General features: G+C 59.2%; 1 protein-coding gene across 4 annotated transcripts in view; it reads right to left on the reverse strand.

Moving 5' to 3' along the window:
* SMARCD3 (SWI/SNF related, matrix associated, actin dependent regulator of chromatin, subfamily d, member 3) overlaps positions 1-23116 on the reverse strand; it is a 30302-nt gene extending 7186 nt beyond the window's left edge. The window contains exons 1-2 of one of the 4 annotated variants that reach the window (XM_047847059.1): positions 23053-23116; positions 21085-21225 (exon numbers count right to left, since the gene is read on the reverse strand). In XM_047847059.1, the coding sequence (XP_047703015.1) occupies positions 21085-21123 (39 nt within the window). In that variant the 5' untranslated portion in view covers positions 21124-21225; positions 23053-23116. Of the gene's footprint in view, positions 1-2031; positions 2719-21084; positions 21226-23052 lie in introns of those variants that run through there. The other 3 variants (XM_047847069.1, XM_047847079.1, XM_047847050.1) reach the window with 3 other exon arrangements.
* Between the last annotated feature and the right edge of the window lie 1485 nt (positions 23117-24601).

A 24601-nucleotide genomic window follows, 5' to 3' on the forward strand; every position in this document is an offset into this window, starting at 1 on the left:
CCCATCTCCCCCTTCCTGTCCGCCTGGGTTACCAGAGATGTTTCCATCCTATAGAACCCCTCTGCTTCTCCCCCTACCCCAGTGAGGTAGGAAGGAGTCAGGGCTCCAAGGAAGCCACGGAGAGCAAGATGAGGCAGGTGTATTCCCCTGCCACCTCAGATGGGATGTAGATGAGATCCAAGTTCATTAAGTGAAGTGTTTTACAGACTTTTTAAATCCCACTTGTCCGGATTCCAGAAGAGGGATTGGGGAAGGCCAGAGGGGCTGTCAAATGGCGGGTGGGCGTGATGGGGACAAAGCGAGCAGGAAGACGAGGGAACTAGGGATGCGGCCCCTGTGCCCGTTACCATTTACTTGCCACGCACTTTGTCCCCTGGAGTGCAGATGCCCCCCCCCCCACCGCCTCCAGGCACAAGAAGGAGCCCTAGGCCCGAGCTGGGTGAATTCCTTCTAACTGCCAACTCTCCCTTCTGTCCCTCTTGCCCTGCGCCGTGCCCTGCTCCGTGTCTAACCCTAACGCCCGGCCAGCCAGCTGTCCCTGCCCGTCTCTCCCACAGTGAAAACTGCCTGTCCATGTGTCTGCCTCCCCCACCCCACCTGACCCTGTCACTCACATCTCCAGAGTGGGTGGCCCAGAATGGAGCCTAGGCCCAGCCCCGCCAGCATAGATGAACTACAGGGAGTGGAGAGGAGGGACTCACAGCCACCCAAGAACTGAAGCTCTAAGTTGGCCAAATAAAAAAATCCACATGTATATCCCCTCTCTCTCCTGGATGGGCCTTTTTTAAAGGGACTCCCCCAAGCAGCAAGACTAGACTGGCACTCAGCTGAGAGACACAGGCCCCCCTGGGAAGTTGCCCCAGGGATCTCTGGGACTGGAGGACAGGCAGCCCCAGCGAAACCCCCTTCACCCAATCAGCTGCTCTCCCATTCTTCAAGGCCAGCGATACTTGCTGATCTGCTGAAGAGGCCCTGAGAGGGAAACTTCCAGAGCCCCCAGAGGGCTGCACTAGCTACCAGGGCCACCCAACAAAGGGCCAAGACCCTAGGGACTCTGGCCCTCCTCACCGAGAATGTGCCTTCTTTCGGGTCACAACCAAATCTGGCCATAGGCAACCTGACTGACTCCTCTGTACCCAACTCCAACCCAACCCCGGTAGCCATCCCAAGTCTTACAGCCCCTGCCTCTCCCATTCCACCGCCCTCCACATGGCTCCCAACCTGGCTCCTGCTGCCTCAGCCTGAGGTCCCATCCCTCAGGTCACCCTGGGCTCCCTCAGGTTCCCTGTGTGCCTTCCAAGTCGGCTGGTGGCAGGACCGTGCTGGCCCGCCCCTTTGGTCTCTAGGCCTCACATCCCTGACTCCAGCCCTTCCTTCACACCTTTGAGGCATTAAGGACATGAGCTTCTGGTGGCTGAGTCTGCCAAGGGGGTCCTCAGACCCCTTAACTTGGGGTCTGTCCCTAGAGAGGGTCTCTCTCTGACCCCCGTGAGCAGAGGCCACCAGCAAAGCCCCAGAGCCCTCCTGCCAGGAGAGCTAGAGAGCTTCCCGCTCACGGTGCCTCCAGGGTCACCTGCTCCTTGCTCTCGGAGACACAGAGAGACACTGTCCCAACGGATGGGCAGACAACCCAGCCTACCCGATGCCATGTCCCCCACCCCCACCGCGGGGGGGAGGGCAGGGGAACACCTGGGCCCACCAGGCAGAGAACAGAAGACAACACGTCTGGTACGGAGGGGACCCCCCCCACTTGGGGGGGGGGGGACAGTCCCCAAGTCCCACCCCCAGCCCCTGACAAGGACCCATGCAAACGCCTCCCGTCCCCGCCCGGGCACCCATCCCCGGCCCGCCGCCTGACGACGTGTTCGAGTGCCAGGGCGCCGGCACAGTCCCGGGGCTGGGCCGCGGGGCCGCGGCGCCCCTGCCGGAGGGGTGGGAGAGCGGGAGCCCCCTCCCGGCCCCTCCCGATCATCCCTCCATTCAGCCCGAGCCAGCTCGCTCACCCTCCCCCGCTAACTTTCCCCCACTCACCACCCCATGGACCAGAAACTCAAAAAGTTTGCTTTTCGTGGCTTTGCGCGCCCCTCCGGCAACTTCGTCCGCGGCCATCGGGGTGGGCTCAGCGGCTCCTCTCACTCTCTCTCTCTCTTCCTCTTTCTTTCCCTTTTCTGCCTTTTTTTTTCCTCCAACTCTCCCCTCTGAGTCCTGCTGGGCTCTCTCACACTTCTACTCGAGCGGAGTGGGGAGGGGGCCCCTTCAGGGCTGCCCTGACGGCCCACGGCCCACGCCGCCGCCGCCCGCCCGCCGCCGCCGCCGCCGCCGCCGCGGCTGCCGCATTCCTGCACTGATAAGACAGAAATAGTCCGGCGGCCCGGGGTCTGCCTGTTGACTCGGCGGGGACAGAAACGCCTGCCTTTCCAACCCTCGCTGTCCAAACAGCGCAGATAAGCGGCGAGGCACGCCGGCAAGCCCGGCTCGCGGGCGCTGGGCAGCGGCACTGCAGCCCGAGGCCGCCCGAGGGCCCGCGGGGAGGCGGCGCGGGGAGGGGACGCGAGGGGAGGTGGCGGGGGGCTCGCCGGCCACCCGGGCTCTCGCCACAAATAGTTTCTCGGTTAGGGAATTCGCCGGCACGGCCAGGCAGGGAACAGTCAGTTCCAACTTTCCCCCAAGTGGCTCCTGCTGCATTTCTGAGGCCCTTTCCCCAGAGACCTGGCAGGCCAAGTAGGGAAACATTCGCTGGAAGGAATCCGGGGGTGGGGGGTGGAGGGGGGGAGAGCCCGGAGCCCGGAGGAGGCCTTCCTCCTGCACCAGGCCGTCAGTGGTGGGTGTGCCCGGGGAGGCGGTGTCCCCTCGCGTCCACAGATGTGTGCGCCCTTGTCTCGCCCGCTGTGTGTGTGTGTGTCTGCACCCTTGTGTGGGCACGGCCCGGTGGCTGTGGGTGTGATTGTTTACGTGCGTGCACAGACAAACGCCTTCTCTGTGTGCCTCCCTCCACGGGAGCCTCTGGTGCGTGTGCGCGCTTGTGGGTGCGTGTGTGGCAGGACATGGCCTGTGCCTTCCAGCTCCGTGTGAGTCTATTTCTGGGGATGTGAGTCTTTGTTTGTCTCTATGTGAGAAAGCGAGGGCAATGGGGGAAGGATTTCGGAAAAGGGAGGTGGATGGGACTCATGAGAACAGGAAGAGAGAATGAGAGGGGAGGCTAGGAGCTGGGGTGGGTGCTTGGGTGGATGGGCAGAGAGATCGAGGCAAGGTGGGCCTCGTGGCTTTGGAATGGGGCATGAGGTGGGGGTAGGGGACCCAGAGGCGCTGGGGCTACTGGGTATGGCAGGGCCAGCCTCCAGGCCCCAGAGAAAGCCCGGGGAGTGTGGGATTCTGAGGGAGCCCTAGAAGAGGCAGTGTGGAGGGAGCTGGCAGTCCCTGGGGCGAAGGAGGGACAGGAAACAGGAGGGACAAATCCTGAGCTCACCAGGCTGGGAACCACAGCACCACCCTTGCCCCCAAAGGCCACGCCCCTCTCTCCTCCTTCTGGAGAAAGAGCCCAAGGGCTTTGGGACGACAGTGGGTCAAGTTTATGTGCCTCTAGGGGCTGCACTGCCAGAAGCCAGGTGAGGGTAGGGAAATGCGGGGGGGAATTTGTTGGACAACTTATTTGAAGTTACACCCTAAAGACCCAGAATTACACTCGGGGATCCTCAACCCCTTCAAAATGCCTTCAGAGGTCAGACGAAGAACCAAGGGAGTGTTCTGCCCAGAGAGCCCTTTTGCGTGCAGCCTGATTTCCTAGGACCCTGGTTGTGCTCCTGCCTGTCACTGTCCACTCAGGTGCCCACTGTCAATCTCCTGAAAGGCCAGAGTGGTCCAGGATAACCTTCCTTTACCGCTGGCCTAACAAGGGACCTAGATATCCCCTTCCTACCAAATCTCTACCCAGCTTCCCCCATAGACTCACCAGTCTGTCCACTAACGTCCAAAACCCCTCGCTCATTCCCATTTCTAAGCCTCTGCTCCCACACTGTTCTTTTGCCCAGAATCCCTCTACTGCTCCTCTGCCTGTCCAGATCACATTCATCCTTTAAAGCTGAGCATGGGCCCCACCTCCTCCAGGAAGCCTTCCCTAGTTCCACTCCTGCGCACCAACCTTTCTCTTCTTTGAATGCCCATTGCCATCGATGCTATGCTGTGAATTGGCACTTGCCTGACCAGCGTCTGAGACGGTAGGTTTGGCTTCCCAAATGTGGTCCCCTGACATCAGGATCCGGTCTTTACGTCCTGCTACCTTCCCCCATGCCGGGACACAGGGGCTCACCATCAAATGCCTGCTAACTCTTGCAACCACCCGAAGCCCAGTGGGCCAGTGAACGGAGCTCACACTCTGCCACTTACCTGAAGGTGTGAGTCCCCATGGGCACTCCCACCCACTGTGGGTGCTTCCCGCACGGGCATGTGAGACCCCAGACCTTAGAGGTTCTGGGGGACTGGGGCAGGGGCAGTCACCTTTAGGCTCTGTGTAAAGCTCAGAGTTCTCAACTCTCAGAGAGGCCTTCTGGGGCAAGAAGATAGCAAAGAGGCTGACAGGCACCCCAGCTCGGGCAGCTAAGTTTGAGGGGGATATGAAGGACAGCGGGAATGTCCAGCATTGGGGAGGGGACTGGTCTTGGTGGTGGGGGAGACTGCAGGAGGTGGTCAGACCAAGGGCCCTGGTGGTACCCAAGAAGTGGTGAGTGTCACCCAAGTCCAAAGATGACTCCCTCCTGAGCCACCCCAGCACCAGCCCCGGCTCCCCCAGCCGCTTGGCTGGGAGACACCCTTATGCCAGCACAGACAGCAGATACATAATGCTTACAGGCCCCTCGGGCACACACATGAGTGCAAACGCTGGAGGCACAAGGAACCACACGGATTTGCACGCACAGGCACATCTTGACCTCCTCCCAGCCCACTCACAAGATGTGATTGACCAGGCGCGGGCCAGCGGGCACGTTGGCCTACTGCTTTTACGGAGGCGACCCTAGGTGTGCGGACCCGGGGCAGGGAGCCTTCAGACCAGACAGCAGAGGCGCAGGTGTGGGTGCCCGGAGCCCCGACTCGCATCTCACAAAGGCCAGGATCCCCAGCTGCTCAGCCCCAGAAGAGCGCTCAGCAGCGCCACGGCCACAGCCACAGGCCCGGGGGAGGTGGAGGCCCCGGGAGAGCCCCGATTCCAGCTGGCAGGGGGCCTTCCTCCCAGCCCAGCCGGGCCCCTAGCCCCGGCCCGACCGGCCCAGGCCGTGCTCCGGGCAGACCGTGCGCGTGTCCGGGCAGAGGGCGGCCGCCCTGCGGCGCGGAGCCGGAGTCCCCCCTGCCGTCCCCCCATCTCTCCTTCCCTCCGAAGCACCACCAGCACCAAATGGCAAAGCGCCTCTCCCCGCTCAGGGAGAGATGCGCCGCGGCCGGCGGGACGGGCTCGGCGGCCCCCCTCCACCGCGCCGGAGCGGAGGGCGGCCGGGCGCGAGGGGCACGTCTCGGCCCGCGGCCGCCCGCCCTCGCCCTCGCCCGCCCCGGGCCCGGGCAGCGGCGGGAGCCGGACGGGAGCCGGCCCGGGCATGCGCACTGCGGCCTCCCTCCCGGTGAAGGTCAGCCCAGGGCCTGGCTGCAGGACTCGGTGGCGGCGGGGGAGGCGGAGGAGGGAGGAGGGATGCAGCGGAGAGACTTAACTCCTTCCCTGCGGGAAGATGGGCAGCGAGGCTGAGGCCGGAGCCCGCTGGTCCCACCCTCCCCGCCTTCAGTGGAAGTCCTGTTACGGGGACCCGGCTCTGGGGGGAGGGGGAGGAGGGGCCGGGGAGGGAGGATGGAAGAAGGAGGCTAGGAGGAGAGGAGGGGAGCTGGGAAGGGGAGAGGGAGGAAGGCGAGGGAGGAACAAAGGAAATCAGACTGAAGGGAGAGACCTCTTTCCGCTGCCCCCTTTTCTGTATACCCCCAGCAATATTACCCTCACTGACTGGGGCGTGAGCCTGTGTGTGTGTGTGTGTGTGTGTGTGTGTGTGAGAGAGAGAGAGAGAGAGAGGGACACAGACAGACAGACAGACAGACAGAAAGTGCCCACCTGGAGCTCTCAGGCTAAGGACCTCTGATCTCCGTGTTCTGGCCCATTGCTAACCAGCTCCCACCTTCTCCTCTGGTCACTAAACCCAGGACATGCAGGGGTCCCAGAGGCGGCTCTGACCCAGCCTACCTGCCTGGCCTCAATCCCGGGCCCCCAAGGAACCCCTGCTAGACCTTGGGGCCAGGCCCAGTCCCCAGAGACGGGTGGAGGGGAGCCTGCACCTTAACCCCCCACCTCTGGTGAGGAACTTCTCCCAGCCAGCAGACCGGACAGGGGCGGACAGGCCCAGGATGTCTCGTGGCACAATCCTCCTCCTCCAGGCTGCCCCCACTACTCTTCCCAGGCCAGAGCAGCGCTGGGTGCCTCTCCCTTTGTGCGAGAATGTTTCTGTGGCTGGACACCCCCTGCTACTATCAAGGGGGCCCTCTGTCTCTTTGTGTGACTTTGCCTTTCCGTGTCAGTTTTGCAAACACACGCAAGAAAGACAAATATGATAGAAAGAAGCAAAAAACATAACACAAAAAAACCAAAGATAAGCGAGGACACCAAGATAATTGTGTGACCTTGGGCAAGTTGTTCTGCCTCCCTGCCCCTCAGCTTTCTCGGGAGTAAAAGGAGGGGTGTAGGCAGATGATGCCTAGGGCCTTCCTGCCCTGAAATCCAAGGATTCTGTAAGAGAGACAGGAACCAAGGCAGACCAGGCGGGAAGGAGAGGGAGACAGAAACAAGAGAGAAATAGGCCCACACCATTTAACCAAAGGCGTTAACCTGAGGTGAGACCTGGTGCTTGTCACTCACACTGCCACTGAGCCTTTACCACTGTGCAGTCAGCCTCCTGGGAGCAGGGCAAGGCCTTGCCCGGGTCCCCAGGGTCCTGCTCAGTTAGCAGGTGTACGAGAAAGATAAGTGGCACGATCGAGTCCTTCCTCTCTTGTTACGCGGGGGGGTTTCGTCAGTCTGATGGGGCGCTCTGCGGCCCCCTCTCTGACCCCCACCTACACCTCACACACGATAACTGCAAACATCAGCATGTTGAAACTGCCGGCCACAGGAGGGGTGGAGAGATGGGTCACGGGGGCCTGAGCACCCACCAGCCCAGAGGGGAGGCACATTTTGGATCTGTGGCAGCTTTGCACCCTCCCCTCACCACCGACCGCCATAAATTGGTCCCTTGGGGCCATCCATGCCCAACAGCTTATAGCACTATGAAACACACACACACAAAACAAACAAAAAAAACGAGCCACACGGGCCTGCTCTCCATCTTGGGGAGGGTGGGGAGGTATCTATACGGGATCCTGAGGTGTGCTCTAAGTCCCCTGCAGCCTAGGGGTGCCACATGGGGCCAGCTCTGCCTGGTGCGGTGGTAGGGAGGTGCATCCTCACTCCCCAGCCAGCTGCCTCCTGACCAACACTGGCCTGTCTAGTAGATTCAGGGGCAAAAACGAGGGATTCATGTCCTTGGGACTCACAGGCTGTTAAGACTCCAGGTAGTGGCGAGCCTTTCCTGCCTCTGCCGCCCTCCTGAGCTGCCCATCCCAGCCAGGGCCTGGGAACGCACCCATCCCACCGTGCCCTCTGCCTGGCCGAAGCCATCACTCCTGCCCTGTTTACACCCCCATGGCTCCCAGGCTCCTGCCCTCCTCTTCCTTGGCAGACAGGAGCCGCATCCCAGCACCTCTGACTCCTCTCCTCGCTCTTCTGGAACTCAGTGCTTCCTCATGACCAGTGTCAGGACAGTCTCCTGGTGGCTTAATGTCCTGCCCCTTACCCTGCCCCCCCCCTCCCCCCCCCCCTGCCAGAGGAGCTTCTGAGGCCTCAGCTACTACTCTGCCCAGGTGGTCAGAGGGATTCCTGAGAACCGCTGCATTTTGCAGTCTGGGATGTCACCTGAGTGAAGAAAACTGAGTAGAATAAACAAAAACAAAAACAAAAACAAGACAAAACTTCATGTCCTTAAAGAATTGTTCAGGGAAATTAAGCCAAATGCCACCGTGCATGGACTGTGTAGATAAAACATGCCTGGAAGCCACACGCAGACCTGGTCTCCCAGGTATCTTCAACTCCATTAGGAGTCAAGGGTGGGCCGTGCAGGGGCTGAGGGGGCTGAGAAAGCCATGCCCTCCCCTCCTCACACGACACTCTGTCTCTCCCATGGTCTGCCTTGAGCGCACCTGCCTTCCTGCCATGATGTGTTCTCCCTGCCCATGTCAGGCACCACAGAAGGCCCCAGACTCCCCTCACCGGTACCCTCAGCTGCATAAGGCTCTGTGTAGCCCCTCTTCTCCCAGTTCCTGACCTGAACCCTTCCACTGCGCGGTCTGTCACAGATAAAACTTTCCAAGACACTTGGCCGCTTCCGTGAACATCGCTTTTGCTTTCTTGTAACAGAAGCCCTCCAGGACCCACTCCCCCCCCAAACTGCCACTGTGGTGGCAGAATTTTTCCCAGAGCACCCCTACCACTGGCCTCGGGGTGGGTAGGGACCCTCCTTGCCCCTCGCAGCTGCTTCCAGAGCCCTGGCTCTGCATCTGCCCCACGTCTGGTGCCCGTTTCTCGAGGGCTCTAGCCCCTGGCTCGCTGTCCCTCCCTGACACTCGGAGACACTCACGGACTCTGTCCTGTTCTTGCTGCTTTCTGGGGATCTTCACGGGGGGTCTTTCCACACCTCTGGTCTCTCGCTCCGTGGCCACCTCTCCTCTGGAAATTCTCCACCCTCCCTCAGCCACCTGCTCCAGGGTCACCTCCCGGGTCTGGTCACTCCAGTGGCCCCTCACCCCCTTATCAGTCCGAAGCAGCTCACTCTGACTGCCGCCCTGTCTCCTTCCAGCTCACTCTGCCCAGCTCCCTGATGCCCAAAGCCCGTGACTCCACTGGAACCGCTGGTCCATTTCTCTGACCTGCACCCCTCATCACAATGAGACTGTTACATATGATCCTTTTTTTTTTTAAATGATAAAACACATAACATAAAATTTACCATTTTAACATGCTTTGCACATACATACTCTTGACTCTCTTACTTAAATGTTCAATCCAGTTTCGCCAACTCCTCCCCTGTCCCCAGGACCTGAAGGTGGCTGGAGAAAGACACACGGCCACCCTGACCAGGTCTCGCTGTCAGTTCAGGAGCACCGACTTCACCTGGCCTCCTGCTGCCCAGCCGTCCCCCTGTCCCTCGTCCACGCACACCCCCTCCCACTCCGCTTCCTACACGAGTCTCCACATCTTCTCCCCTCCAACCTCCAGCTCCTCCCCCGCTCCTGCTCCCAGTTGAGGCCCTGGCTTCTCACCTCACGGAGACACAGAAGCTTCTAAAGAACTTTCACCTAGCCACCTCAGGGCATGCTTCCAGTCAGTTAAAGCATCCGACTTTGGCTCAGGGCAGGATCTCATAGTTTGTGAGTTCGAGCCCCGCATCAGGCTCTCTGCTGTCGGCGCCCTCCCTCTGCCCCGACCGCGCTCATGCTTTCTCTCTCTCTCTGTCTCAAAAATAAACACTGGGGCGTCTGGGTGGCTCAGTCGGTTGAGCGTCCGACTCTTGGTTTCCGCTCGGGTCATGATGGTGTGGTTTGTGGGTTCGTGCCCCACACTGGGCTCTGCGCTGACCATGCGGAGCCTGCTTGGGATGCTCTCCCTCTCTCTGCCCCTGTCGTGCTGGTGCTGTCTCTGTCTCTCTCAAAATAAAGAAAATGATAAATAAATAAATAAATAAGCATTAAAACAATAATAAATTTTTAAAAATTTTAAAACCAGGAGATGGTCTTTGAGGCTGGTCTATGATCAAGGATTTCATAGTCCAAGCTAGACTCGGCCTCTCTCGTGACCCCACACAGGGTACCCTCTTTACTCTTGGGCTTGAATAGCTGTGGAGACGGCTGAGAGGCCTCATGAAGACTTACCACGGAGTGGGCAGAAGGGAGGAAAGGGAAGGAGTGGTCTCAGAACCTTCTCGGTTCTGAGAACCCACGCCTCGTTTCCAGGAGGATCCTTTGTAATTAAGGCCAGCTGGTGCCCAGCCCACCCATATAATGAACCCCCTCCGGGTAGCCCCTCACCCAGCCCTGACGCCCTTGCCCTTGCTCCCAGATCTGGGCTTTTGTTTTGGCCATTGCCACCTAGTCTGTCCTGGGACAGGGCTGGGACAGGGAGGCCCTACTGCCCTACCCATTGTCCCCGTTCTTCGGGGGTCCCGTCCTCCCCCAGGCCCTGAACCCACTGCCCTGGGTGGGGTCTCTGCAGGCACCAAAGTGTGATTACTCTGAGCTTAGACCCAAGAACAGGGCTTCTCAGCCTTAGCACCATTGACATTTGGGGCTGGATGATTCTTTATTGTGGGGGCCGTCTCATGTATCGTACGATGTCAGTAGCATCCCTGGCCTCTATCCAGTAAATTCTAAAAGCACTCCCCCCGGTCCCCCTCCAGTGCAACAAACAAAAGTATCTCCCAACATCGGCCTTTGTCCCTGGAGGGTGAAGTTGCCCCGGGGTTGAGAAGCCGTGCTCTTGAGCTGGATGGTCTTGGGTTCACACTCAGCTCAGCCACTGGGTGGCCGTAACTTGGTACAGGTTACTCGACCCGTCTGAGCTCCATTTTCCCTGTCTTCAAGACAGGGAGCCCTACGCCTGACTCACCGGTAGATGTGAGGATTCAGACGAGGTCGCGTTATGTGCGGAATTCAGCACGGCGCCTGCCACAGAGGGCACATTTAACGAGTAATCGCTGCCATTACTGGATTCCTGATGCTAAGCTGGCCCGAGCCTGCGGGGCTTGGCTGCCTCTGCTCTGCCTTATCTCTGGGTCCTAGCGGTCCTGCTGTCGAACAGCCCCCAGTTGGGGGAGTAGTGAAAACAGGGGGCCCCCAGAGCCCCCCAGCTGTGGGACCGTCCCACATACCATGGAGGGTACCTCTGAGGGGTCGGCCAGGCAATTATTCACAGTGGCTAATTCTGGTGGCTCTGGGAGCCCGTGAAGAGTCTGGGTTCCACCCAAACCACCGGAAGCTTCCTTGAGCACAGAAAGTGGCATTAGTCTGCAGGGTGGGTCTTACACGGGAAGCCTGTGTGTGCAGCCCAGAAACTTGGTAAAGGGCTGCAGGAAAGGCGGGCAGGGAAACATTCCGAAGCCACCAGACGGAGCAAAGCACCTGCATTCACACCTAAGAAGAATTCTACGGGAGACCACCGGGCCAGGAGAAGCTGAGGTTTAAGAGCTGCCAAGGGAAGCATCTGGAAGAAAAGCAGGGAGGGCCTCCTCGCACGCCTGTCCCCTTCCTCGTCTGCCGTCCTGCCGCTCACTTGGCGGGCACCTCCTGTGTGACTGTTCAGTGCAAAGGGCGGCTCAGCCACACAACAGACACTAGACGCAGCCTCGGCCCTCGGGACACAAGGAGGACTGGCCCGGGGCTGGAGGGGCTCCCGGCATCCATATGGTGCGAAGCTCACGTCCACCCCCGCACGCAGGACAGCGGCCGCTCTGGCAAGGGGTCGGGGGCGTGCAGGAGCAGCACGCCCCACGCCAGAGCCCTGGGCTTCCTTACGGGGAAGAGAGGCATTCAGCTCCCACCAGCTGGCCCTGCAGAGGGGCCGTGGCTCGCAGGTGGCTGGCCTGTGGCAGGGGCGGGGAAGCCAGCAGCAGCAGCCATGCCCGAGGGTGATCCTGGTCCTGGCGGAGGGGGCCGTGGAGCCAGCTGTGGGGTGCGCCGGTGAGTGCCTGCAGTACCTGCGGGGACAAGGAGCTCAAGGCCCCCTTTGGCTCTGCCCGTCCCCACTCGAGGAAAGCTAGAGCCAGGCGAGGAGCTGGCGTCCCGGTGGCCACGGGGCCCAATGGATCACACCTTGGCTCCTCCTGCGGTGGACACGACCCCTGGGTCACCACCCGGACGCTCTGGCTACCTAGAGCTCATCTTCTTCCTCTTCCATGAGACGCGGATCCAAACTCTGAAGGCAGCCCTCGCGGTCCCCTCCCCCCGGGCACAAGTTGAGTTGTGTCTCCCCCAGCAGAACTCATTTGCTGGAGTCCTAACCCCCCCACCTTCAGAATATGTTCTTATTGGGCGATGGGGTCTTTACGGAGGTAATCAAGTTAAAATGGGGCCATTAGGGTGACCCTAATCCAGTATGACTGGTGTCATAAAATAGGGGAAACTGGGACCCGGGGACAGATACACACAGAGTGAAGACTGACGTGGGGAGACAGCCATCTGTAAGCCGAGGAGCGAGGCCCGGGCCAGATCTTCCCTCATGGCTTCAGAAGGACCCGAAACCCTGTTGACGCCTGGATCTCGACATCCCGCCTCCAGAAAATACGTTTCCATTGTTTAAGCCGCCCAGCCCGGTACTTTGTTACAGCCTAGGAGACGAATCCACCCCCTAACACTGCTTTCAGTACTCCTGTGTGGGCCCTCCTGTGGCCTGCCTGCCAGTCCCAACTGCCACCGGTCTCTCCCCTTACGTCCCCTGGCTTGGCTGACGCCATGCAAAGCTTGGGGCTTTGCAACGTGGGGCTCGAACCTACAATCCCGAGATCAAGAGCCGCTGGCTCCACCGACGGGGCCAGCCAGGCGCCCCCCCCACCCCCAATTCTCTTCCTACTCTCATTGTGCCGAAGCACGTCTCCCATTCCCTGCTGGTAAAACTGCCTATTTGGACTCAAGAACAGATACTTATATTTATTCCGTCTCATAAGAATTAGCCCATTATTCTAGCTCGCGATCTTTCGAATCCCCGTTCTGTTATCCGCTGTATCTGTCATCCTGTCCAGCTGTGTGTCATTCACAAATCCCTGAACATGACCTTCCCTCTTCATCTGGGTCTGTGCTGACTATTCTGGAAAAGGACAGGCACCAGGACAAAGCCCTCTCTCCAGACAGCCTACAACCTCTGAGGCTAGTCTTCAACTGGCAGCAAATGGGCTCAATCATAGTGACATCCAGTGACGTGCCGCAGTGTCACATTGCTGGTTTAAAATCGGCTGCAGTAGGAGTATTTATGCCATGGAAATTGGCAAATAGTACAAATCAGATTCCAGTTCCCCCTTCCCACCCTGTCAGGATCCAGTTGTTAAATATTTACCAGCACACTACTGCGTCCAGCCCACGTCTATGTGTCACGCTCCAGATATTGGGAGAGACTTTGTCAAACCCCTTCAAATGAACACGTACATCTTTACGGAGCTCCATAGCCTACAAAATAGTTCGGTGTGCGTTATTTAATTTGGTTCTTTCAACATCCCAGGGAGTTAAAGGGCTGGATATTACTGTACCCATTTTATTTTATTTTTTATTTTTTTTTATGTTTATTTTCGAGAGAGAGAGAGAGAGAGAGAAACAGAGTGCAAGGTGGGGAGGGGCGGAGAGAGAGAGGGAGACACAGAATCCGAAGCAGGCTCCAGGCTCCGAGCTGTCAGGACAGAGCCTGATGTGGGGCTCGGACTCACAAACCCTGAGATCATGACCTGAGCAGAAATCGGACGCTTAACCAACTGAGCCACTACTATACCCATTATAAAGATGAGGCACACAAGGTTAATGACTGATTCAGAGCCAGACAGAGAACTAGTCAAAGGTGGGCTCAAACCCGCCATGTCCTGATCTGAAGGTCGTGTTCTTTTCGGCTCACCAAATGCCCCCCCTCCCCCGACCCCGGCCGCCACCGTTGGTTGTCAAAGTTGCCCTGAATGCCCTCACCGGCCACTGCTCTGGGCTTAAAACACAGACAAACTGTGAGGGGGATTCTACCCGTGGTCCTTCCCGTTCACAACACGTCATTGGGATCCCTGTTTCTACCTGGGGGAGAACCCTCAAGTTTTCAACAAGCCTCTTTGCATTTTGCTTAAAATTCATCGTTGACAAGAGGTTGTCTAAAGTGACCGCAGCTCAGTGCAATGTCTCTCAGGGTGGGACCCTCGATGGAGTTCTCAGGGCTAGGAATGCTGACTCAGGGCTCTGGGCCAGAGGGCTAGAAGAGGTACCAGGTGGGTGGTGACCGCAGGAGGGGAGCCCAGGGAGGAAGTTGCAGAGTGGGCAGGCAGACAGGTGTCACTTTGCCCACACTGTGTCTTCAACACTTTTTAAGGGGCGCCTGCGTGGCTCAGTCAGTTAAGTGTCTGACTTTGGCTCAGGTCATGATCTCACGGTTTGTGGGTTCGAGCCCCGCGTCGGGCTCTGTGCTGACAGCTCACAGCCCGGAGCCTGTTTTGGATTGTGTCTCCCTCTCTCTCTCTCTCTCTCTCTCTCTGCCCCTCCCCTGCTCATGCTCTGTCTCTCTCTCAAAAATAAATAAACACTGGGGCGCCTGGGTGGCACAGTCGGTTAAGCGTCCGACTTCAGCCAGGTCACGATCTCGCGGTCCGTGAGTTTGAGCCCCGCATCAGGCTCTGGGCTGATGGCTCGGAGCCTGGAGCCTGTTTCCGATTCTGTGTCTCCCTCTCTCTCTGCCCCTCCCCCGTTCATGCTCTGTCTCTCTCTGTCCCCAAAATAAATAAATGTTAAACAAACAAACAAACAAATAAATAAATAAATAAACATTAAAAAATTTTTAAAAAACGCTCTTTAAAATCTTAAAAATTGAGAGATTTCACACCAACAGCCAGATTTCCAGAATCTCTCAAAAAACTGGAAATCTGGCAACACAAGCCCACCGATGCACTTGGAAACAATCAGAGAATGCTAATAGGGGCTGTCCCTTTTTGAAGAGGCAGGGTTTCTCCATTTCACCAAGCCCCCCCCCCAATTTTAGGGGTTACAAACTCTAAACGCCCAGGGGCCCAGCAATTAATGTAAATGAGGGGCGGGAGCTTTGTGCACCAGGACAACTAGCCTTGACCTTGGGCCTCAGTGCTGGGCCTATAGAAAGGGCTGGCTGCTTTGCCTCCTTCAGGGTCACTGTGGTTTGGGTCACGGCACACCTCGCTGTTCCTCCCCCATGGGACGCTGCCAGGAGGACCCCAACTGGGACTCTTGCACCAACACGATGAAACTGTGTTTCAGTTTCTCTCACTCTTGTGAGGACCGATCAGCTGAACCACGAAAAATCCTCCACAGTTCCTAAAACTTGCAAGAGGCTCTCAGTCAACACCGGTTGCTAGTATTCTGTGCTCGTGTGCTTGGCTCTCCTCTGTCCTGTGGGAGCTGCTCTGGGGTCTCAGGCAACAGAAGTGGGGGGCGGGGCTGTTGGGGGTGGTGCGGCGGTGGAGTCTGGTCTGGTGGGGTTGTGGTCCACCCAAAGGGCATTTTTAAAAACGTTCATCTATTTTGAGAGAGAAAGAGCGGGGAGAGGGGCAGAGAGAGAGAGGGCGGGAGAGAATCCCAAGCAGGCTCTGTGCTGTCAGTGCAGAGCCCGATGGGGGGCTCAAACCCATGAACCAGGAAGAGTCAGTCACTGAAACAACTGAGCCACCCAGGCACCTCCCCTCAGTGGGCATTTTTCGAAAGGGTATCTAAGATGGTTTTTTCTCGAAGGAAGGGGTGAGAGTAAGACGGGGGGTGGGGTGGCAGAGTAGGGGCTCAGAGAGGAAACTGAGGCAAGAGAAGGCAAAAGCAAAATAATGCTTCCTGCTGGGTGGGGTGTGGGATCTGGAGACCGAGCTGGAGCTCCGCCTCCCCTCTCCCTACTGCTGCCCTCCCCCTGCGGGGGGTGGGGGGGCCCTCCTCCAAGCCCACCCCCTTGGGCCCCTACTGTGACTTCAGGAAATCACTGTGACTTCTGAGGAAATCAGAAATCTGCTCACAGCTCGGGAGAGTCAGAGGACCACAGCGCTCTCTCCTCCACCTGCTGGCTCACTTTTTTTAAATTTCCAGCTCAAAACTTTCGTAAAGGTAAAGAAGGCAGGCTTCTCAAATATGCAGACGGCATCAGGCTGGATGGAGGGCTGCTGGCTGGGAAGCCGGGCTAAGGCTAACCAGAGAGCTCTGCGTCTGAGTTCAAGATACGGGAACGGGGAGAACGGGGTTCTCAGCGGACGGGAGGAAAGGCCCAGGGGCTTCTCACTGGCTCCAGCCCTTTCTGAACCAACAGTGTAACAGCAGCGAGAATGGCCAGCTGGGCCTGGAACCAAGGGAGACATGGTCACAGGGTCTACAGAGGACAGCTAGACGTGCTGGTGGGGAGGGCAGCACTGAGCATCACATTTTAACCCACAGGGTGACAAGGGGCTCTCTGGCATTCACGGCGTTCTGGATCTTGACCCGAGTGCTCAGTACTTAGCATCCCACCGAATCTCTATAGAAGGGGCGTCAGGTCCTACCTTACAGAGGAGACACTGAGGCTCGGAGAACTAAGTGCCTCTGCCCACATCAGCCCAGCTGGCAAGGGGCAGAGCCCAGCCCCCAAGTCTGGGACGTTTGAAGAAACCAGACCTGAACGTTCCTGACAGCAGACCCAGGAAGTGTGGACAACCGCCTCCAAACGTCACAGAGGTAGAAAGGGGTTTATTCTCTGTAACTCCAAAGGGGAAGGCCAGGGTCACAGGCAGGAAGATTCTCCTCACTTTAAGAACCACTAAACAAGGGGGGGTGTCTGCGAGCATGGCGAGCAGGTCCTTTCGGAGACGGACTGCCCAGCTGTGGGCCACGAGCGGCTCAGGTGTCGGCAGCTCAGGGTGGGGAGGCCGGAAAGGCCCACCCTTGCGTTGTGGGGGTGCAGAGAGGGCAGGGCTAACAGTACAAAGGGGTCTCAGGGTCATGTCAAGATCAGCGGTCAGAGCCGCCTCCCCCCCACGTCCCCACCTCATTCATTCACAAAGTGTTTTTCTGCGTTGTGCTGAACAAGACAGATGCAGGCTGTGCCTTGAAGGACCACTACCAGGGATCATTTAAATTTGGGGTACACGCTAGAAGATGTAAGGAGGTGGGACTTGATGCCTAATCGGGGGAAGGGGGGAGAAAGTCTCCCTGCAAGAAGTGGCATTCCAGTGGAGACTTGCAGGATGGACAGAACCAGGCAGGTGAAGGGAGCTGGAAGGGTGTTGCAGGCAAAGAGAACAGCATGTGCGAAGGCCCTGAGTGCCAGCAGGTGCCGGAAGCCCATGAAGACAGAAGACAGAAGAGATCAGGTCCGCACTGCAGGAAGCTCTGGCCACCTTGGTGGGTTGGGGCTGGGAGGAGGGGCCCAGACCGAGGGTGGGGGGGCGCTACTGAGGCGTCTATCTCCGTGGTCCGGGCAGAAGACAGCAGCGGCCCCACTAGGGTGGTGACGTGAGAAATGGGTGGGCAGAATTGAGATGTGTCTAGGACATAGAATAAAATAAAATAAAATAAAATAAAATAAAATAAAATAAAATAAAATGAGGTGATTGCTCCAACAGAGAGAGAAGGAAGGGGGAGGGTCAAATGTCACTCCCAGGTGAGGGCTTGAGCTTCTGTATCACTGTCAGCAATATGGCCGGCCCCACCCCCACTGTGGAGGGGACCCTGTGTTCCTGTCTTCTTGTGTTCACCAGGAAACTTCTACTCTGTTCTCCTGGAGAGAAGACTCTGGAACAATCTTACCCCTCCTCCCAGGCCTCTTCTCCTTGGGAGGGGCTCCCTGCCTGATGAGGTGGGGGCCTGACATCTACTGGACAAGCTCCTTTCCTGAGTCGGGGATGGTGACATCAGGGCCGTCCCCTGAAGCCTGTCCTTCCCTTGTGGGTGGATTCGCTGGCCCGAGGGAGCCCGTCTCCACCTTCCTATACCCTAGGTAAGCAAACCCAAGTTAGGGCGTAGGGTCCGCCCGCTACATCCAGGCCTCAGGTTCCAGCTTCCTTCTCTAGCCTGCAACAGACACGCGTGCCTACTTCTCGGTGGGTTCGCGACCTAGGGCGTAAAGCGTGTGACTGGTCTCACCCTGTACCCAAACTCACCTGCTGGGCATATGTGCGGACGGAGGTCTCTGTTTTCCTGCAAGGATACTACGCTTCCCCAAGAACGTGACTGGACTTAATTCCCGATTTTAAACAGACCTCCCCGCTGCTGGATGCTTCTCAGAAATGTTGTGACCGTTAGCGTGTAACCTGAAGGTGTGCAGTGCACTTCTCTGGGTGTGCTAGCTTCGGGTTGGGATCGAGCGATGTTTACATGGCGGCCCGCTATTGTGTCGCTCTTTGCCTGGGCCCCAGGGAAACCTGCAGTATTGCTGAGGACATCGCTTAGCTCTGGTCACCCAGTGTCCCCCTCGTGCCATCACACGGGAGAGACTTCCTGGGGTCTCACGGCCCCAAATCACAGTGTCTCTGAGCCGGTGGCGTTTGGTTCTCTGGGCAGCATGAATGACACCCGTGCTCCTGTCTTCCCACCACGGAAGGGGCCCCGGGGCCTCACGGCTTGTGTCTCGCGCGCTAACCTTATCTGCGGCTGCAGCACATTTTCCCGCCCCTCGGGTCCCCACGTCCTGCCTTCCTCACTGTGCGTGTCTTTGCAAACCGCCTCCAACCCTTTCTGGGGTGGGGTGGAACACAGGCCCACCTTCCGGCGTCCTCCTGTCCCCGCCTTTCTCCCCTCCCCACAGCATGCTGCTCCTCGCTCCGGGCCCCAGAACATTCTTCGGTCTGGAAAGAAGGTTGACACGGGAGATGATCCAAGTGTGCAAATTCCGGGAAAGGCATGAGCGGGGGACACATGCTCGTAAGACACGTTCTCGGATCTCCCGGACGTAAGTTTAGGTAACAAAGAAATGGGTTTCACAGCTTGGGAAGCAAACGAAGGAGTGGGCCTGGCTGAGGTGGGCAACTGTTCTCCCACGGGGTCCTCATCCGCGACCGGGGGTCTGCACACCCCTCACCCGCGCGGGGACACCAGGGACACGGCCGTGGCCCCCACCAGGCGTCCCTCAGCTGCGCGCCCACCAGATGCGGTGATCTGAGAGGCCTCCGAATCCTGCCAAACCCGAGGGCCGTTCACTCATCCTGGGTGTCTGTAACCCAGCCTTCTCTCGTGACACCTCCTCCAGGGACACCCCCTCCCGGTGACACCTCCAGCTCATTACCTCCGCCACTTAACGCTCGCTAATAACGAGCTCTCGCCTGCAATCACGCTGCCAGCGCTCGGGGCAAAGACAGCCTCCAGCTGCTTGCACGCCTGGGCTCGTGCCGACCGTGCTGTCTAGACGGTAGCACGGGGCCTGTCAGCATCCAAATGACAGCACGTGCCCAAGCCGCCGAGCGTCAAAGCCGGCTTCTTGCCTGGGACGGCACATGCTGAATGTGACTCTAAAACAAAACACCAGAAACTTCCCGCAGCACCTCCCTCCTTACCCCCTTTGTCACATAGACAGGTTGGGACTCCCGAGTCCCTAGGAATCTCAGGGTGGACCCTCAATTCTCCTTGTGACCGGGCTGCTCCAGGACCACGTGTTGCTAGGATGTACCCAGAGCACTCAGCCTCCCACCCTCCCCCCCCCCCCAGCTTCTCAGGCCTCCCCTCCTCAACGGCCCATCCTTCAGGGTGATCACCTCCTTCAGGCTGGGTCTAGAGCAACCCAGCTCTCTCTGTTGGAGAGCCCCATTAGGGCTTAGCTCAGCGTACCCCAGACCAGCCATAGTATACAAGGACTCGCCACGTGGGGACCTGGCTGTGTTGTACCTCCCGGGGACCCCAGCTGCCCCCCTCATCAGCCCCACCTACTAGGCAGGCCTCCACCCTCATACAGCCTCAGACAACTTTAGAGTTGCCCCTAAAATGCACCAGGGTTCACCTTTTCTTTAGGATTCTGCATGAAAAAGCCAAGCCCTGCTAGCTGGGGGAACAGGCCCACGCTTAACACAGGCAGTGGTTAGGTTGTGGGGCAAGGGGCAGGACCTTTGTTGGGGGGCTTGACTTTCCTGCACAGCATTGCATTTGTTTCCACAGTGACCAGCACTGGGTGACAGCACCAGGCTCCCCCGGCAGCCGGTGACAGCACCGTTCTGGGCCGGTGGCAAAGGCGGGGGAAAGCTGGGAGGGGAACGGGCTGCCCTGACCTTCAGAACAGCCCAGGCAGGAGAGTAAGTTCGTCCGCTGCTTCTGAGGAAGGAGGAGCTGAGGAAGGCACCCTCATTACACCCACCCCCCCGGATCTCTGAAAGCCCACTTCAAATTGTTCCTTTCAAGGCCTTCCCCCTCCTCCACGGGCCTGAGGCCTGAGCTGTCTGCTGGGCACTTCCCTCGGGACCCCCTGAGTCCATTCCTCCTGCCGGATTATGGTTCCTGAGGGCCGGGACTAAGTCCCCAACACCCCCAGGGCCCCACGGCGCCCAGCCTGTCACAGGGGACTCCCGCTGGTGAGGTGGCCAGAATGGCGGGTGGGGGCTGGGTGGGAAGGACTCAGACCAGAACCACAGGCCTCCCGGACTGGGAGCCAGGCCAGCCTCCTCGAGCTCTGCCAAGAGGAGGCTCAAGAAGGTCCAACTCACGCGCAAGGGGCCCGGAGTCCCTGTGCGCTTGAGGCCCGCCTACTGAGGCCACGCCACAGGCTGCCGCAGCCACCCCCTCCCGCCAGGAACAAACCCCCACCGGGGTTCTGGAAGCCGTGTAGAGGGTGGCCACAGCATGTCCAGAATTCGTTTTCTACAGCCCCGGCGTGTCGGGCAGAAGCAGGCCCCTCCCAGCTAGCAGAGAGCGTGTGTGCACACGGTGTGCAGGTGCGTGCGCGAGCACGCACACGGCTGAGCACAGAGGAGGTGGGGCAGCGTGTCTGTGGGTGAGGAGGAAGTGAAAGAAACCAGAGCCCCAGACCACTTTCACCTGAACCAAAAGCTGGTTTCGGGCTCACTGGTTCCTGGCTCAGACTGGCTTTGAAAGGCAGAAACGGGGAGCCAGGAAGTGAGGGCGCTCAGAAGAGGCGGCGGAAGGGTGGAAGGAGATGTCACCAGGGTCTGGGGAGTGGCCGCAGCAGTGGGAGGGGGTGACCAGAAGCACTGTCACGGGTCTGGCTTGGGGCTGAAGTGCCAAGAGGCGGCCTTGGGGTAAGACTGGAGGCCAAGAGCCAACACCTCTCAGGGGCATCCCAGGGCTCCTGCTCCTGGGTTTGGAGGGGGCAACGCCTACCTGTACCACGGCGGGTGGGTGCTGAAGGCCTGGAGTCATAGGTGGCGGGGTCCTGCAGCGGGGGAGTCATCCAGTGCCCCCTCGGTGCCCGGGCCCAGAGCCCACTGCACCTGCAGCACCAAGGGCCATTGTGAGGAGAATCTGAAAGGAGAGGGCAGTGGGAGGGGTGGCCCAGACCCTGAGCCCCAAAGGCAGAGTCCAAATGGACCTCTGAGGGCTGATGAGGGAGTCTGAGGGGGCCAGCTGGGTGGACCACAGTCTGTGACAAGGAGGTCTGAGAAAGAGAACGGGAGGGGTGCAGAAAGGGACCAGGATGGAGGTGACAGGCAAGTGGGAGCAGTGTGAGAGCAGGAAGCAGTCGGCAGAGACCAGGTCTTGCAGGACTGAGCTAGGACAGAGCAGAGCAGAGAACCCAGGCAAGACCCAGGCCCGGCAGGGGAGGCCAGTTTGGGGGACAACAGGGTGGCCACAGGCAGCGAACGGGGAGGGGGGCAGCCAGGCCTCGGAGGCATAGGGCACGACCCGGAGGCCCGGATGGGACCTGGATGGCTTCTGGAGCCCAGGGACATCTGAGGGAGTCCGAGGGGGGACGGGCAGGTAGAGAAGGCCTGTTTGTGACCCGCCCGCTCTGCTCATGCTGGCCTCTCCCCGGGTGCACAGCTTTCCTGGTCCCACCCTCCTGCACAAGCAGGAAGGCCACAGGCTGGCGTCGGAACCCACTTTGTGAACTGGAGTCCTTGAGCAGGGGCGGGTGTGGGGAACGAGGAAAAGGCAGTGCTACAGGTACGGGGTCGGGGGGCTTGAGAGCAGTTCAGGGTCACACGTAGGTGGTGTTGGCCAGGAGGCGACTCTGACAAGTGTGAGGAGGCAGGACAGGTCATGAGAGGAGGAAGATGCCCCTGGGAGAGAGGTTACCGGCTCAGGGCTGGGGGGAGGTGCCTTACAGGAAGGCTGAAGACAGAGGGACAGCCTGGGTGGGAGAGGGGTGTCCAGGCGGGATGCCAAGTGGAGACAGGGGAGGTGCCAGGCAGAGGGGAAGGAGGGAAGGTGCCAGGCAGGGGGGAAGAGGGGAGGTACCAGGCAGGGGAGAGGTGGGGAGGTGCCAGGCAGGGGAGAGGTGGGGAGGTGCCAGGCAGAGGGGAAGGAGGGAAGGTGCCAGGCAGGGGAGTGGGTAGGAGGGAGAGGGTGCCAGGCAGGAGCAGGATGGCAACATGCTCGGCAGGGAGGAGGTGACAGGCGAGGGGGAGGAGTAGGTGCCAGACATGAGGGAGGAGAGGAAGGTACCAGGCAGGAGAGTGCCAGGCAAAGAGAAGGAGGGGGCATGCAGGTGGAGGGAGGATGGGAAGGAACCAGGTACAGAAGGAGGGAAAGATGCCAGGCAGAGAGGAGGGGGGGGGGGAGTATTAGAGAGGAGGTAAGATGGGAGCCATGGGAGAGGTGCAAGGAAGGGGGGAGGAGGAAGAGACAGATACCCGGCTCGGGGTGGGGGAGGTGCCAGGCAGGGGGAGGAAGAGAGTCAGGAGTGGGGGGAGAGATCAGGAAAGGAGGAGGGGATGACGATGCCAGGCAGGGAGGGGGAGTGCCAGGTAAGGGGAAGGCGCCAGGTAAGGGGAAGGTGCCAGGCAGGGATAAGAAGGAAGATGCCAGGCAGGGGGGGAGACCAGAGAGATGCCAGGCAGGGAGGAGAATGGGGAGAGGCCGGGGGGGTGGAGGGGGCTGTCAGACAGGGGGAGACGCCAGACAGGGGGGAGGAGGATGCCAGGCAGGGAGGAGGAGGGATGCCAGGCAGGCGGGAGCAGAGGAGATACCAGGCAGGGGGGAGGAGGGATGCCAGGCAGGGGGGAGGAGGGATGATGCCAACAGAGGCAGGACGGGTGCTGCCAGGCAGGGAAGGCGGGGGCGCCGGCGCAGCGCGGCCGGGCGGCGTCTCCGCAAGGGCCTGGGGGCCGCGCGGCGCGGGTCGCTCACCTGCTCCCCCGGGACCCCGGCCCGGAGCGCGGCCGCCCGCTCCCCGCTCGGCGCTCGGCTCGGCCCGGCGCCTGCGCCGCTGCAGCCCGGAGCGGGGGAGGCGCAGGGAGCGTCTGCAAAGAGCGAGGAGCTTAATAATGAGTTAGGGATCAGAGCAGGCAGCGTCGCCCCATCCAGGCGAACGTGCGATCGCCACGCTCGCGCCCCGGCCAAGTTCATTGTGATTCTCAGCCTGTGCACGGAGGAGCCTTAGGTCTGTAGATGCACCTACGCGCCCGCGGATTGACACAGACTGTCAGCAGCCTCAGTGACGGCAGACATTACCTGCTCTGGATCACACAGGCTCACAGACACATTTGCACACACACAAACACCTCCCTGGAAGGGGGGGTGGGGGCGCAGCGAGCGGGGAGTGGTGGTTCGGTTCCACTCCAGGTTCAGGGCCAGGCACTGACTGATGGCACCTCCTCCTACCTTTATGCACAGGCCCTCGCCCCACATCCACTCAGATGAGCGGACTCTCGTCACCCCGTGGGGTCTCCCAGGAGTCGTCCTCGAACCATCAGTGGCAGCTAGCACAGTGCCTGGCCCACGGTAGGGGCTCAGCTCTTCCCTGCTGAGAGGGATGAGCCTCAGAGAGCCTGAGCCAAGCTCCGAGGCAGTGGGAGCCTCTGCGTGGCGGAGCCAGCAGGTAGGGACTTTTGGGGTCAGGGTCCTGCCCACCCCCCTACCAGGAAGAGCTGTGATTGAGGCCCGGGTGGAGGTGGCGACCTGTCCCCTCAGAGTCTCGCCTCTTCCCCCGATGCCTAGCCTGGCCCCATCCGGGCCACTCCTCTCACACCGTGGGCATTTGGGGATCCGGGGCCCCCAGCGCTGCCTGGGCCTGCACCGTCCAGGAGAGGAGCGGGCTTGGAGGCTTTTCCACCTCCACTTTGTTGTTGTTGTTGTTGTTGTTATGTTTTCCTTTTTTACTTAAAACTTTTTTCCCAATTATGTTAAAATACACATAACACAAAATTTGCCATCTTAACCGCTTTGAAGTATATAGTTCAAAGCTGTAAAGTGTTTTCACTTTGTTGTGCAGATGATCTCTGAACTTTTTCACTTAGAAAACTGAAACTCTACGCATTAAGCAATGACTCTCCATTCTCTATCCCCTTGGGCACCCGCCGTTCTGCGTTCTATTTCTATGAATCTGATTGCTCAAGGCCCATCGTATAAAAACCTTCATATGGTATTTGCCCTTTTGTGCCTGGCTTATTTCACTGGGCATTACCGTCCTCAAGGCTGACCCCTCAAGGTGTCAAGATTTCCTTCCTTTTCCGGCTGAATGAGACTCCGCTGTATGGATATATACACGATATATACACCGTATACATGTGTATCAACCACATTTTGTGTATCCATTCATCTGTCCATGATAATTTGGTTGCTTCCACCTTTGACCACTGTGAATAATGTTGCTTTTACACCCCCTTTAAAACGTGTTGACATTAAGGGTGCCGGGTGGCTCAATTTGTTAAGCGTCTGATTCTCGATTTTGGCTCAG

This window comes from Prionailurus viverrinus, chromosome A2 (assembly GCF_022837055.1).
Source record: "Prionailurus viverrinus isolate Anna chromosome A2, UM_Priviv_1.0, whole genome shotgun sequence".
NCBI lineage: Eukaryota > Metazoa > Chordata > Mammalia > Carnivora > Felidae > Prionailurus > Prionailurus viverrinus.